General features: G+C 36.7%; 1 protein-coding gene across 1 annotated transcript in view; it reads right to left on the minus strand.

Annotated features, from left to right (window-relative positions):
• BTAF1 (B-TFIID TATA-box binding protein associated factor 1) overlaps positions 1-16,963 on the minus strand; it is a 43,297-nt gene that overhangs the window by 18,841 nt on the left and 7,493 nt on the right. The window contains exons 2-13 of the mRNA XM_059851662.1: positions 14,998-15,121; positions 13,833-13,947; positions 11,311-11,457; positions 9,356-9,519; positions 8,934-9,070; positions 8,186-8,297; positions 6,834-6,902; positions 4,357-4,446; positions 2,237-2,332; positions 1,813-1,989; positions 1,146-1,286; positions 908-1,032 (exon numbers count right to left, since the gene is read on the minus strand). Of these exons, the coding sequence (XP_059707645.1) occupies positions 908-1,032; positions 1,146-1,286; positions 1,813-1,989; positions 2,237-2,332; positions 4,357-4,446; positions 6,834-6,902; positions 8,186-8,297; positions 8,934-9,070; positions 9,356-9,519; positions 11,311-11,457; positions 13,833-13,947; positions 14,998-15,121 (1,497 nt within the window). The remainder of the gene's footprint in view (positions 1-907; positions 1,033-1,145; positions 1,287-1,812; positions 1,990-2,236; positions 2,333-4,356; positions 4,447-6,833; positions 6,903-8,185; positions 8,298-8,933; positions 9,071-9,355; positions 9,520-11,310; positions 11,458-13,832; positions 13,948-14,997; positions 15,122-16,963) is intronic.

Raw genomic sequence — 16,963 nt, forward strand, 5'->3', positions numbered from 1 at the left:
TAAGCATGTATTTTTACCATGTTTTTTGCCCAGATTATACTTTAGGCTTTGTTCAACTGTTTATAAAAAAAAAAAAGAGGGGCTGTTTCTGTTCTGAAGTTGCTGCTGGGCAGTTATGACTTAACAAATAATTTAAAACAAGCTTGCATCTTTTTTGCATGAACTGGCATATCAACTGATGCAACTGGCATACCAGCTGATGCAAGTAGTACATGCTGAATTAAAGATTGCATAAGTAACAAAACTTCATTCTTTATTTTAGATTTGGGCAACCACCAGCTTCAGCAGTGCTAATCATATAGGATGAGAAAAATCAAATGTGTATAGTATCTACCTTAAGCACAGATACTGTGAGTTTACCATGTCTACTATGAAAAATTTAACATACAAAGATGCGGTTCCTTTAATTTGTCAGAGTCATAAAGAGATAGCAACTAGGCAGTGTCATCAACCAGTCACAGAACTACTGGTTGTACTACTGATGCAAATTTATGTTTGTAGCTTATTTCAGAACTGTTCCAATAGCAAAGTTCTACAGGCTCACTAATGTGTTTTAATATACACACTTGGGTCTCATTTGGAGTTTGTCTGTTCCTTGTTAACAAACAAGATGTTTGTGGACAGGACCACCATGTGAGTGGAACACCTTTACTAAAACACCCAAGATAAATGGACAGAGACAGAAGGGAGAAAAAAGTCACATGTAAACCATGTCTAGTATACCTCTTAATTCCTTTGCTGCATTTTGCTAACATAATCAACATAGAAGCACTGTCATAACCTTAACTTCATGGAAAAACCAGAGTAGAAATAAAATACTGAGTTACATTAATCATCTCCTTGGTACTTAATTTGAAAGAAACTGGTAATTCCAATTTGACAGTAAGTGGACTAATTGAAAAGTTACCTGCATTTGCGGACCTGAGGGTAAGTCAGAAGGGATGAAAGAAGGATCATGATACTGTTTGTGGAAGCTGTCAAGTCATCCAACTCCAGAAGTGCATCCCACAAGGTATTAAGAATAAAAGGCACCTACACAAATAAGCAGAGGAAGTTTATCATTTAAAAAAAAAAAAAATCAGGGCTGCCTCTAAGTATTATTTTCTTCTCTTAGACCAAAAGGGAACTTAAAACAGTTCAGTCACCTTCTGAGACTGAAGTTGGACCAAGCTTTCCACTACTGGTACTAAAGATGCTGCAGCAACAGCTCGGACATCATCATCCAGATCTTGCAGACCTTCAATTATTGCAGGCAACACTTTAGGCAATAAGGTGTTGATCATGTCCTGCCAAAAAGATCAAAAGCATTTTTAAACTGAAAAAGCTTAAAAAGGTACAATCAAGTAAGATGCACTCTGTGTGTGTGAATGAACCTGACTGTTTCAAAGGGATGGTACAGGTCCAACATTGTAATCTAAGTATTTTAAGTTACCATTCATGAAATCAAACATAGGTTATACATTTAATGAACTGTAAATCAGCTCAGTTTTGGTATAAAAAAGGATCAGTGTCTGCAGAATACCACCACAGATAGCCTAAACTTCTTGCAATACTCTGCTCTGTTACCTCCCATCTGAGAATATCACCAAGACCAGACAGGCAAATCCTCTCTTTTTAATGTTTTCTGCAAGCACAGCTTGCACTATATACTTGCAGCATGGATACAGAAGCACAGTCACACATCTCAACTCACAGGACTGCACTGCAAGCAAGCTTGCTTTATCACACCTAGCTACTGTTCATCCACATCCTCTACTTTGAGCAGAGATGTTTGACGCCAAGCTCTCTACAATTTGTCATGAGGGTTATTACCTGACGTACTGCCAAAGCATACTTTATTCCTAGGAGACCACCATGTCTCACTTCCCACTGTTCCTGTGTAAGCAGCTTCAGGAGAACATCCACAGTTTTATGAACACCAGTTTCATTCATGTGTTTCAATACTACTCCCAAAGTCTGAGCACAAGTCTCACGTACCGGTGCCACTACCTAGGAAAAAGTAAACAATAAAACAGATATTTCTGTATGAAATTTGACTTTAAGAGAGTCAGATGACCAAACTGCTATATAAACAAGGTGAAGTTCATGTACCAGCTACCTTTTAATAAGCATCTGTGAGCAGTTCTAACTGGCACATGCAGCAGAACTACACAAGGCACAGCCAAACTGCTTGCAGTGTTGTCTCCTGCAGAAGCCTGCTAATCTACCTGCTCATGCAAAGGTAACTTAAACTTACTTCATCTGAAACAAAGTCTCCAAATCTGTCTAGTGCAAACACACAAAGAAGTCTAATAACCAAGTCTTCTAGCCACTCCTGATGCTGCTGAATCATCTGTAAGAAGAGAAAAATTGAACACCTTGACTACATTTAGTCATAAAGCATTTCTGATATACTAACTTTAGCTAAAATCTGTAAAAGACAATACAGTTTTGTTGCAGAGACAGTCCAGGCCAAGTAGTCAGCACTAATTCAACTCACCTGGATCATTATAAACATCATAACCTGGCTGTTTTCTTCTCTAAAAACACAGTACTTTTATCAAAAGGCTAGTGTCCTACTTTCAGCTGGGACAGAGTTGGTTTTTTCTCAGTAGCTGATACAGTGCTGTGTTCTGGAATCAGTGTTAAGAATAATGGTGATACCACACTGATGTTTTGGCTGCTGCCACATTATGCTGACCCTAAGTCAAAGACTTCTGAATGTCTCATGTTCTGCCAGTGAGGAGGTACTCAAAAAGAGAGGAAGCATAGCTGGGATAGGTGACAAAGGATATTCCATACCACAGAATGTCATGCCTAGTTATATAAACTGGGGGAGGTATCCAGAAGGAAGTGAATGGTGCTTGGGGCCAGGCTTGGCATTGATCAGAGGGTGGTAAGCAATTATATTGTGCAGCACTTGTTTTTCTTGGATTTTAATTGTCTCTTTCCTTTTCATTACTGTTACTACAATTAGCCCTATTATTACAATATTTTACTTTGTTTCAATTATGAAACTGTTGTTTTCTAAAACCATAAATTTTACTTCTTTCCTGATGGTCCACTAACCCTAACCCTCCCCATACCACCAAAGGGGGGAGTGAGAAGGAGACTGTGTGACGCTTCATTGCTTGCTGGAGCTGAAACACAGCTCAAGAGCATCTTGGAAGGTGGACAATTTATTCCTACACAGCACAAAGTAGAGTATTCAGATAATCTATACTGACAAACAGCAACACATCCTAGTAAGTTAATTAATATGCTGGCAGCACATTTACAAGTAAAACTAAAGCAGTACCTCACTGTGGGAGACCCAGTGAAAGGAACTTTCTTTTAAGTCCCATCTCCTCCAGATTTATCAAAGCTCATCTTGAAGCTCTGGCCTCTGCTAGAGACCAATAACTCATTTTGTATCTCAGAGCAGAAGTCCCATAAAAACAACTGCTCAGGCATCATCCTTCTCATCTCCACTACGTGCCTACTAGGTTACCACTTCCCTTGAGAACTACCCTTTTAATGAACAAAACTGAAAGCATATCCTGGATTTCATATTCCCATACATGCCAAAGAATTATACCCAGCATAGGGCATACATAGCAGCTTTGAAGCTAGCTAGAGTACACACACTTTCCATAAATAGTTAAGAAATGGTTTAAAGTATTTTATTATTGCAGATTGTGTAATTATTACCCACCCAGCCATGGGTGGGTAATAATAACACAAATACCTCCATGGAACAAATACTACTGTAGAAGGAAGCAAGGAGAGAGAAAAGTTTTTGCTTTCCCTATTTACAAAGTATGCTGAAGTACACTGATTTACATCTCATTCTTCAACTCTCTAAGCCACAAGCTCTTCCAGCTGCTTCTACAGCAAGGGAGTCAGTAGGAATCTGGATGAAATTCACTATTAGTAAGCAAGCTATTACTGTCAGGATATTTTTTAAAAATTGTTCTCCTTTTAAGAAGACTATTTTAATTCCTTTCCTCATAATAAAGAGAGCAGGTGGATAGAGTTCTCTTACTATTTAAGCAAGTACTTAGATGGTCTGAGACACTACCAGAGTAACCAATCAACTTGTCAATTTTGTTTCAGTACAGTCTTACCAGGACTTGAAAACAGTACATTCTAATATGGAAGCTAATGTTTAATAACTATTAATAGCTAATTATACACTAGTATTGGGTTCTGCATAAAAAACAGGCCTTTTAAAAACAATGTTTTGTCAGTGCATACAGCGATGTCATCCAGATGATTCTTTGCAGAAAAGTCTTTCTATTCCCCCACATCACACACCTATTGAAAAGTATTTTAAGAAGTCCCTTTTCTAAACTCCATTTAAGTAAAATATTTAAGTCTACGTGACTGGAAACTTACCTCCTCTAGAGAGCTATCTCCCATTTTACCACCACTTTTACCATGAGCTTTGAGTATTTCTCTCAGTCCAGTACCTGCACCATGTCGAACCTAAAAAAGTGAAATAAAAAGTTAATTTTAAAATATTAGGGGACAGAAGACAAAACCCATGCTGGAAAATTGAAATAATACTACTGTATTCTTAACAGAGATGTTTAGAGAGCTGCAGAACTAGCACTACTTAGACTTGTGGGAATTATTAGATGAAATCACCTATAAAAATATTCACCTGTCCAAAAATCAACCTCCTTTTCCCCAAGTATTTGCCAGCTTATGAACAGAAGCAATTAATAACTGCTTCTATTTTCTAACAGGTTATGATATTTGCAGTAATGTAGCCAACATTCATTTACTTTTACCTCACTATGCAAAATGGCACTAGTTGTCAAAGAAGTTTGAAGATATTACTGTTTTTATTAAGTTTATAAAGCTAAAGCAAATCAATATTATAGTTTCAAGCACTTCATGTTTAATATCTTCTATCACTCTCTGTATTGCTTAAACAGAGTTTGGATCCTCACTGAGTATTCTGGAGTCTGCAAAACAAATTTCTGGGAATTACTATTCTGCATAACTTACAAACCTGCCTTGCTTGACTGGATTTTAGAAATAAGTGAACAAGCAATATGGGAAAGCAAATTATAGGCACTTGCATGCTCTCACCAAACTTGAACAGTTGAACACACTAGGAAGAGCTCTGGAAATAACAAAATACCAGTAGAAAAATGTGCTAAAGACACACTTGTGTTTCTGGTATTTTTGATACCTAACTGGACTAGTAATTGGCTTCTCAAGGAAAGCTCACTCAACAGATATGCAAAGCTGCAAAAGCAGTTTTGAACTGGGTTCTCATTGAGAGGCCTTTACATAAGTTAGAAGAGAATTAACTCTTTGTTTTTTTTTTAACAGTTCAGATACATGCTTGTTGCTAGCAGAAAATTGTTGCATTTCATTTCATGGCAGTAACAACTAAAACTGAGTACTTGGTTGTTCCTCCCTTCACCAGAATAGCTTATATGAAATGCAAACATATATGTCCCCTATGTACAGCTCAGTGCCTGCTGGTTAAAGCTATAAGCAAGCCAATAAAAAACAGCCAGAGAGTCTAGTCTTAAAATCCTAATTGTTCATAAACCAACAATTTATTTGGTCCAAGACAGCTCATGAGCTAGGTTTTACAAGTCAAAAGAAGGAGACTTTGCTAGTTAATGTCTCAGCTTCTGCAAATACAAACCAGCAAGACACAAATGTATAAAGGCAATACCAGTAGTAGGATTCATCCTGCCTGATTTGAGCTGCCTTGTAAGCGTGGCAAGCAGTCTGAAGTAGTCACCCAGGTGACCTCTAAACATTGCAAGATGCTGCCAAAGAGCCACTTTGAACATACATTTTGAGGCAGGTTAGCCTGTTTTTCACCCAGAACATACTGTAATAATGATTCTGTATTGATCTACTTCCCCTATTAAGAGATATGTGCCTTATATCAAATGTACTAAGAAAGCTATGAGAACATCTACATACCAGAAGACAAGTGGACCTGGCCTTCAACTGCAAACAGCCTGCTTTCAAATAAGGTGAGGCTTTTTAGCTCAGATGCAGTGATGTGCCACACAAATATAATGATTCTTTTCTGGGACCAAAATAATTGTGCTGGCTGCATATGATCTATCTCTGTTTCCAAGTTTGAGAGCAAGCTGGCTCTGCATACTGACATCACCGAGACTGTGCTACAGATACACATAAGGATGTTAGAGTTGCTGTTAATATTTAACCCTTCACAAGATCAACTCAAGAAAATTAAGTTAGTTGACAACAGTTACGTCCCCCTTCTGCAGAAGGAAGTTAGATCATTATCAGTTACTTCATATTTTTACCTGAAATTTCTACCAAAGTCTGTGGAAAATTGTATAAGGACTGAATAAAAAGGTGAGTAGAACCATTTTTAATCGTGAAAATAAACAGTCTAAGCAACCAAACATATAGCTTTTGTAGTTACTAAAGGATTGATTCCCCTTCCTTTGCTACTAGACAAACATACCACTGTTGCGAGCAACAGATTCACATAATATTCCTCAAAGACTTGATGAATCTAAGTTTAAATGCCTAATCTTTTTAACCATAGATTGATGTGATTTTATTTTGCTTGAATTTCAACACTTCCATAATTCTCACTTATATAATGACTGCTTTTCATATCTTTCTCACTCTCCACAAGTATACATTACACATGTTTTCCATTCCCCTTTAAATGAGTCTAAAAAACACTCAAGTTTACTAGAAGCAAATTTGTCTTGCCTATGTAATCTGTATGCACAAATGATTTAAGTTTTGATATCTGGCAAAATTCTCTTAAGTTCTACACATACAATGTTTGCATTTCTGTTGAAGCCCTTTTTGAAAAACTTTCAGCTCCACCTTAAATAGTGCATGTGTCTTACCTCCCAAGAAGGATTAAAGAGATCATTGCACACCTCTTCACAAAAGCTTTCCAGAGGCCATTCATTTGCCTAAATCCATAAAAAATTAATAAGTATGAGATTAAAAAAAGAGGAATCATGAACACTTCTTATATTGCTGTCTGTGCATTCTTCAATGGCATACAAAAAACTCCAAAAGCTGAAGTACTTTTCTTCATTACTGGACAGAATTGAAAAAACAATCTTCTTCCCTAGCTCAGAAACTTCACTGATTAGCACTGGATCTCTTAAAAAGTTTATGAAGTTTCTGTTAACAGTGTAAACTCTTCTCTATGGGAATTAATTTCTATGTTCTGAAATTCACCTTTCCTTTAGAAACCGTACTAAAGAAGAAAATTAAGCAGAGTTTCTTATTCTATCCAGTGATCCTTTAAATTTATGAACTTTGCCTTTAAAGAACATAATAGGTAAGTCTCAGTTAGAAAACAGACTACATAACAAAATTGGGTCAATGAATCAGGCAATAAACAGCAAACACATTGCACTTCTCCAAACACATTCCACTTTTTGAAAACCAAAGCATACCCACTTATCCCAAAATTTTCTACATGGAAACTGACATGGCTGTGGAAAGGAATTTTTACTACCATTAGTAAGTTCACATAATCACATATACAGAGCAACTGAAAGACAGCTAAAAACCAGCAGCTATTCAGCCTGTAGTTATTAATATTTCAGATTAGTTTTCCAATCATTTTTAATGCAAATAAAAATTTAATTACTGAACTATGTTTGGAAAGCTATTTTTGTGGGATACAAACTTATCTAGATAAAAGTCTTCTCAAATAAACTTCTATGCATCATTTATACTCTGGTTTAACATTTCTTAATTTTTAGCTTTTCAGTCAGTTGAAACAAATGCAGTTTTTTCCAAGACTAAGGTATAATTGTTTTAATCTTCAACTATTAAAGACAGAATCTAATTCTAAATTAAGCTGAATTAAAGTACAGCAAAGATTAAATAAAGATTAAATAAGCATTTAGATCAAATTATTTGTGGCTTGCTGTAATCCTACCATGTAAGTGTTTAGCACAGTTTTCCAGTTTAATACCCAGGTCTGACACCTGTAGCCACCTACTCGTGTTAATTTGGGTCACAAACTGCTACCAAAGGATTAAATGTGCCGTAACACAGTTAGAAGCTCACTTGCCTCATTATGTATAAAAGTAAGCTAGCCATGACATTCTTCATTCTACTTCCCGGAATGCTAAACGGACTAAAGAATTTGGTCACATGAAGGAATTTTGTTTCAATTTACTCTGCTGAAAAACGGAATGATCTCTCCTGCTAACAGCAGAACAATACATCATACCTCTTCCTGAGCATTTTCTACCAATGTTTTTGAGTCTGTGGCAGGCTGGTTGATGACAACATTTGCAACTTTTCTTCTTTTTTCTTCCGGTTCCCCATCAGTGCTATCATTGCTGAGAAGGAGCAAGTACATGTTTATGAACTCGAGGTGTGCTTTAAGGCAAGTAATTACATCTACAACTGACGTCTTCAGATACAATAAAGTATGGCATGAATACAAAACAAAGAGGCTTAATACTGAAATATTCAAGTTAGCTGAGTTATATGTAAAAACAAAAAAATGCAGTGAGGAGATAGAATGACGTCTCAAATTCACAACCTGTCTCAGATTTACCCAAGAAACACAGCAATCCCTAAATAAGATCAAGAATTTTGTTCATCACTCATGATGAACGCAGTAGATACAATAATATGCCACTATAAACTACAGTGAAGAACACATCAGAAAATTGTATCCTAAATTTTCAGTTGTTCATATTCTTAAAATCCCGTTTTCATGCATTATTCTCAAGCCATATTTAATAACCACACATTTCAGCTGTAGCATCCCATTATGTCAAGATGCCTCTGAAGCTGGGTCCTCAACAAAGCTCTCCTGGGAAGAAGCACTGCACGCAAACTTTCCACCATCAGCACAATTAGCACATAAGAGATTCAAGATGCAAAGACTGTAGGAAGTTTCTCAACAGATAAATCAAATCACAGTCCCAGCTTAACAGAAATAAAAGGAAACCAGTTCACTATTATACCTCTTCTCATTAGCTTCCACTGCATCTCTGGATCTTTGCTTAGCAAATAGCTTAGCCATTCTTTTGGCTTTATTCTTTTGTCTACTGCTCATACCAGCTCGAAATTCTGAGTCAATTAACTCAGCAGCCTGAAGAGTCTGAAAGAAAAGTCATTCATTGTCAATTCTTATGATGGAAGTCCTGAAAAATTCTCAAACCCACAATGCTCTCAACTTCCCCAACCCTCCATTTCAAACATTTCAGCAGTTTGACATCAAATAATACTAACAAGCAACCATGGGATGTAAGAACTCAGGAGGCCAAAGCACACATTAGATGTCAATCATCTTATTTTAAATAGAAATATTATAACCACAGAAGCCCAAATAAAGCAAACCCACTGTATTATTCCTTGCAATTAAATAGCCCAAGGTTTTACCTACAGGTTGTTTGTTTACTAGTAAAACTGAAGAAGGAGAGTAGTCCAAATCTTCATCATTGAACAGATCCTCAGTATTCATTCCAATTGCAGCACCCATATCTAAGCCAAGTTTCTTTTGCAGCAGTTTCCTCTGTCGTGCTATCCTCTCTTTAGGATCAATTTCACCTTAAAAAGGGATTTTAAAAGAAGATGTGTCAGATTTCCAACCGGATATTTTACTGATGACTTGCTCAATGAACATAACAAAGCTAAAATGTACAGGATTCAATTGCACTTGGCTAATACCATCTGCTAAAACAAATCACACTGATACCCAGGAAGACCTCTTCTGCTACTCTAACTACACAAGTACTTCATCTGTGATCAAGCAAGGTTCATTTTGGAAATTAACAGATGCCACCTCAAGAATGTGTGAAGTTTCAACACTAACTATAGAACACCTAGGCTTCGAGAGCACCTACAATTGCATTAAAAATATAAGATTTTAGCACCCAAGTAGAATAAAGCCTCCAAGCAACCCAAAACTTGTAGCTGGTAAGGCTGTCAGACTTCACTTTACATGCACAGTACAGAAACAGGCAGGAGGAGTTGTTTTGGTTTGTTGGTGTTGTGGTGGGATTTTTTTTTTTTTCAATTACCAGCACTAACTTTTAAGTAGATGACCAATATAGACACGATTTTGGAGTGTACACCAGGCTGAGCAGTAACTAGCAGTTAATATTGTCTATACCAGTAAGGTTTTTTAAACTGCATTTAACTGACAAGCAAATACAATCAACTTCCATTCTTTAAAAAGTATTTTTCCTTTCTAACATCATCTCAGGAATAATTGTCAAAGACTGCTAATTCTAAAGATTAAGTTACATTATGTCCACTTATGTTGTCTACTTACTTGAAAAGGGAAGTTGCTACAGAACACAGAAGAGAAAGCAGACTGTACATTTTCCCATGAGTTAAAAAAAGCAGCAACTAAGGATTTTTGTTTCATTTTCTTATTTTTTGATATTGTATTTCTTATTTATTTTCATTCTTGAAGTTTTTTATGTGAAATCATGTGACACTTGAATAAATATCAGGCTTCTATGAATTGAAGTGTTGGGTTTCATTAGATGAGGTGAAACTTGTACACCACTTTATTAATCTAGCTTAAAAGATAGCAAGCAATAAATTAGCAACCAGCCTGAAGAGACAGGACACTGCTCAAGTTTCAGCAGCCACATGGTCTCCTCCTTGCTGAGCTACTGATCTTCTGACTACCCTGCACAGAACCCATCACACACAGGGAACAAAGGAATCAGGGCTACACAACTCAGATTCTTATCAATAGCATCACTTAATTTAGTGCAGAAACTGGTAGATGGCCTGCAACTAAGAAGAGGGAAGTACAGTAATAGCAAAAAAATAGCTTAGATTAAAATAATTCAGTGCCATTACACTGACAAACCAACTCCCAGCTAAAAAAATAATAGAAAAATGTTAGACAAATCACTTGAAACAAAAAACATCACACAGGCACTGGTACTTGATCTTCCAACTTTGGCAGTCTTATCACAGTGTTTTTCATGCAGTCTTTCTATACTGGAAACCTTCAAGCTTTTAAATAAGCCACATCCTCCTTCTGTATGTGGGAACACTGCTCAGGTAAAGAACCAGCAGTGAAGTGCCTGCCCCTTTTAAAAAAGTCTACAGAAATCTGATGCTTTTTCAGGTTTCCACCCCTTCTTCCCCACTGTACACACAGTAATACTGTTATGGCAAAAACCCAAACAAACAATACATCCCCCCCTAAAAAATTATGCTACTTGAGGAAGAAAATACAAACTACATATTGGGGAATAGGTTCTGCCATTATTTCCTAACATTCTGAGAATCCATGGATAGTTAGATTCATAATGCTGCCACAGCAGACTTTTTCAAATCAGTAAGTTTTCTTGTCTGCAAGCAAAATACAGATACCTGATTTATCATCTTGGACTTCAAATTCTGCACCAGCAGATCCAAGAAGAGACGCACCATGTTTTAACAACCGACATATATCAAATCTGTCAAAACGCAATCGATCTGTTGAAGGTGAATCTTCATTAGGACTTTCTGAGCCTGGTTCTAGGTAGGAAATAAAAATAACATTAGGGACAACATGATGAAATTTTTGTTCAAAATTCTGGCAGAAGATAAAGGAAAAACAAGATATAATATCTCTCCTCCAAAGAATCAGCAGACATACAGCACTTTTAATTCAAGTATAAAGGCTCCATTTTCACAAAGACAAACTGAAATAGGTCACTAAATGTACCTGAAGAGAGAAAAAAAAATGTTTTTCCCTTGATAAATTTAGCTTTTTAAAATCTTGGACACTGACCTACCACTGGGCCTTCTCTGTACACACAGGGCCAGATTACAGTTTTAAACTGCACATGGCTCACAAATAGTATCACAAGCATACCAACACTGCTGCATATCCCTACCAGCCAAGCATCCAAAGTTGAGAACCTGGAGAGTGTCTAAACAGGTGTGGGAGAAAGGGCTGTTGACACCTAGCAGTGAGCTCTTCTCAAACAGTACCTTTTTCTTAAACACACAATTACCTTTTCAATTTCATTAACAATCTGAGAGGCAAAGGTGCCAGAACTGGACAATGCATTTAAAAGGGTGCTGTACTCTAAGACTAATAGGTTACCCAACTTCCATGTACAAAAGGCATGCTAAAAGTAATCTTTGAACTAGACACATGAAATTAACTTCTATTCTTGGTAAGATAGAGTATATGGTAGCAGAGTCCCCACCTGTGGTAGAAGGGGTTGAAACTAGATGATCTTTAAGGTTTTTTCCAATTCAAACTATTCTGTGATTCTATAACTAAATTATTAGGTATATGGATAAATATTATTCACTGGGAAAGAGAATTGCTCTGGAAAAAAAAACCTTTCAATAACCTGATTATCAATGTCCTTAAAGAGCTGCAACAAGTGGATAAAGGGCATCCAGTGAACATAATACATTTAAAAGCTTTTGGCAAGGATTCATATGAAAGAATAAATCAAAAGAACCAGGTTAGCACAGAGCTGGAGAGAACATCCTTTTACAAACTGAAAGGTAGAAAAAAGTTCTGGAGTACTCTGGGGCACCAATCCTTTAACTGATGGAAAAGACATTCACTAATGCACTCTTCTCCAAACACACAGGTGACACTAAACTCTCTTGGGTAGCCCAAAGTCACAATGGCACTATGGAACCCAAGGAGGACTCTCAGAACAGACTAATGGGCAAATAAGTATACAAGGTGTAAAATGAGTAACCTAAACCATGCCAACACAACTGCATTCAACAAAATTCTTGGAGGCATTTCTGACAGCTTTCTGTATTCATCTGTTTATTGAGCAGTGAAAGCCAGGGCAGACAACAAAGTACTGGGTCTCACCAGGAAGGACACTGATGGTAGGACAAAGCACATAATTTTGTCACTATGTGCAAATTTCAGTACTCTAGAGATGTAGGTAGACTGTGTGGAGTTCTGTGCATCTCAAAGAGGACACAAGTAAGAGATAGCACAGAGAAAAAAAGTTATCTAAAAGACAAAGCAGCTTGTGAGGAAAGACTGAAGAGACTGCAAATCTTCAATATGAAGAGAAGCTGTTGGAAGAGAGCAAATATGATGGTTTACAAAAATAAAGACAATGGACAAGAAAAATTCACTTGCTTGTCAAATTCAAAGCCAACAAAAGGGGGCGGGGGGGAGGCACCAAGTGAAACAAATATGAGATCATCTCAAACAGATGTGAGTTTCATTGTTGCTGTTTTAGGGAGTGTGTGTGTCTGTTTTTAAACAAGTCGGTGAATTTCTGGAACCTGTGCCACAAAGCTGTGAACACAGAACCAATAGATTTGGACAAAATTGCTTAGTCCATAACTCAACAATTAAGGAAACTAACATCCCAAACATGATGATTCCAGATGAAAATAAACAGACCAGACTTGAGCAAACTGCCATTTCACCTTCCTCAGAAAGGTGCTCAGATTAAGGGAACAGTGAAGAAAAGAGTCCCTGCAAACTATCAGGACAAAGTTGATTGGTTAAACATTTTACCATTTTACTAGTTATTCCTTTTCTTTATAAAAGCTTTATGAGGGTACAAAGCACAAGCACAGGAATTCTGTAAGAAATAAAAGGTCAGGTACAAGTGATCAGGAGCATCTAAAGCCAAAGAGGTTTACTTACCGTCCTATTTCACAGAATCATAGAATAGTCTGAGTTGGAAGGGACCCAGAAGGATCATCAAGTGCAGCTCTTAAGTGAGTGGCCCATCCAGAAACTAAACCCATGACCTTGGCATTCTTAGCACCCTGCTCCAAACAACTTATGTGCAAATAAAAGTTTACGCTCATAAAAAACCAAAGGACAAATGTCTTGAAAAGTCTCATATAACAGACAGGTTGTATAAGATAAACAATGAGTTATACACAATAAATTTAAGGAGCACCTTGTTTTGATCTTGGAGTAGGATTCCACTCAGGTACATTTTTCACTATTGCTTCAACAGCCTGGCCAGCTGCAATACGAGTATCCCAATTCGTGCTTCTTAAATACACTAACACCTTGAAGGAGAGATTAATAATAAGTATTTGCTTAAAATGTACTTCCCAAAAAATCCATCAGCTGTTATGCTCTATTAAAATACAATTATTTTAATGCTATGGATTAATATAACATTCAAAACAAAAACACAAAGGACAAAAAAAAAAATCAAACCAAGAAATGCCACCAGCCTTCTCTATATTGCTCACTGCTTAGCAGAACACTTGCCAGAGCCAGACCTTAAGACTTTATAAGATATATTTAGTCTAATCAGTTAAACTGAAGCTTGATTTCCTCCAGGTACTGAACAAGGCTTGAGACACGTTTTTATTTTTTGGGTTGGTTGGTTTGTTGCTGGCTTTTTTTTCTACAAGGAAGCATTCAAAATTGATTAACGGACCTTAAAACCCTGAAGTAATTTAACCCAAGAAGATATACAACATGGGTCATTTGAAGCAATATATGCTCTTCTAAACTAATTTATCATTATGTCACACATCTGGAAAAACTATTTCTTTCTCTGAAAGCAGTTTGATATTCATGATTCCTTGGCCACTCTGTTGATAACATCAATTGTGGTGACAGCACCTGTTCAATAAGAACAGAACTGAGGTCACAGCCATCTCCACCTGTCAGATATGGACTATTTTTGGTGGTTTTACTAGACTTGGTCAGACTAAAGTCTCAAGCTAATGGAAAACTCTCCCCAATTTCCAGCCCTTTTAAAGACATGCAGCCCCTGACTTTTTTAATGCGTTATCGCACAAGTAATAATCTTTAAAGGCAAGTGCAGAAATCTTTGTAAGGCAGTAGAGCTTCTTTTTATAGAAGAAGGTCTGAACTTACAGCAAATACTGAATATCAATATTGAATGCTAAGTGAAACCTCACATAATCATTTCAGAAGCTGATAGAACAGTACCTTTAACAGAAGCAGCCCTTAATTTTCTTCATTCTCTTACTTTTGAAAGACCCGAGACCACAAGGCATTTTCTTCTTCCCACAGAAGCACACCCCTTTAAACTAGTTTGGTTCTCACCATTAAAGTACTAGGGAAAAACATATGCTTACTTTAGATAAGAGATTATTCAGTTCATGAGGATGCAGTTTCACTACTTCCCCAAGTTGCTGTGCAGCTGCTTTTCTTGTTACAGGTGTTGTGCCAGTGTCCAGTAAAATAAAGAGACGATCAAGCCTACATGTGATTGACAAAAACCGAAAAGTTATGCTATACATAGCTCAGTTGTCCATTTCTATTAATATTCCCCCACATTTTTCAGTTTATATAACTCAAAGAGAAGAGATGTCTGTCTGAAGACTGCCAGTTGGCTGGGTGAATACTGTACTATTTTTCTAACACTAAGCATAGCTGTTTTAAAAGCACATTTAATTTGGTAACAAAAAAAAAAGTAACGGTAAGAAATGCTAGTTTAAAAAATCTTCAGTTACAAGAAAAAAATTAATTGTTCCTGTCTTTGTTCTGTGATTGAACATTGTCAATCTTGAAACATAAATATGTGAGTGATCATCAAATTCTATTTGATAAAAAAAGCAGAGGGCTCATCTGCTCCTATTGCGCATTATCACTTCTATTGACAGTACAGCCTGCTATCCGTAACACCAAACTCTGCTTCTCCAGGATGACAAATTTTTACTTTTCACATATTTTCCTCCTAATTACTGGAATACACAAAACCAAACCTGTTGTATTTACAGCTTGGAAGTCATCTGATGTTTCTGCTCTGCCCACAAAATACAGGGATTTAACCAGCAGATCTGTTTCCACAGTAACTCTTGTATTTAGTGAAAGACTCCAATCATCTATTTGTAGAACAATTCATGTCTTCCTTGTTTAGTTACTGAATGAGAAATAAAGTCTGTCTTTATGTATATATTCACATAACTATCTAGATACTCAAATCTATGACTGAAATTTCAAGTATTCATTATTCCCTCCACTATCAGTGGGTTGATCAGAGCTCTCTGAGTGCCAAGTTTATGCTTTAGTTATTGGGCAGTATGAGGCTATTACAGAATATGAATCTAGAACCTGTTCACACAGTGCAATTAAAATTGTTCGTTCCAGCCTTATCATAAAAGTACTCCTCCAAGAACTGCAACAATACAAAACCAGACCTTACACACCAGTGAAGCTCACCTAGGCCAGCCTGGCAGAATAAAGATACAGGTATCCTGGACAACCTGTCTTCATAACCACATATACTTGGTTTGAGCACACACAGGAAAGGACAAATGCCTTGTCCCTGTTAGTCTGCTGCTACTAATTACATTTCATGTAAATTGCTTTGACATTAGTTCAAATAATGTAAAAAGAAAAAAAACCACCAAAACCTCTCTCCAACATCACTGGATTTAGTATTTTCTTTGACATACTTAAACTGCATCTAATCATGAGTATACTTTAATGGGTCACAATACAATAGGAATTGCAGTGCAGGGCCAAGGCAACACCAAAACCCAAATACTCTCATAACTGGAGGTATTAGATTAAGTATTCATTAGATTTAAAATAATTATACCTTTTTAGACACAATTCTGCTATCTGCCATCCTATAAATAATTGTCTTCCTACTACTAAAATAGGTGAGCTTATTTCAATCTTGGTAGACAAAACTAGTTTCAATTACTATGATTTACTAGTTAGTAAGTTGTTTTAAAGTCACAAAAATTAAACCCCAGATATATGTAATCCAGCAGTTTTGTGTGATCAGACAGTAAAGGAGAAAAAGCTTTACAGATCCAACACTTTTGAACCCCTGATAGTGGACTAGTCACGAGAAACATACCAGGTACCTCATTAGTTGCCAGTATTTTTTCTCCAGTACTTTTGACAGTAACAATCCAACCTGATTTGCAGCAGTCACTATTATTCAATACAAAACACCGTGGCTTTCAGAAGAACCACTGTTTGCTCCAACTTGCTTGCTCTCACCCCTGTCATTCTTCAGCTCTCTGTGAAACTTTGGTGTTCCATACTTAAGTTTGCCATTTAGTACCACAGGCTCCTTTAATTATC

The sequence above is a fragment of the Haemorhous mexicanus genome, chromosome 7 (genome assembly GCF_027477595.1).
Source record: "Haemorhous mexicanus isolate bHaeMex1 chromosome 7, bHaeMex1.pri, whole genome shotgun sequence".
NCBI classification, from domain to species: Eukaryota; Metazoa; Chordata; class Aves; order Passeriformes; family Fringillidae; genus Haemorhous; species Haemorhous mexicanus.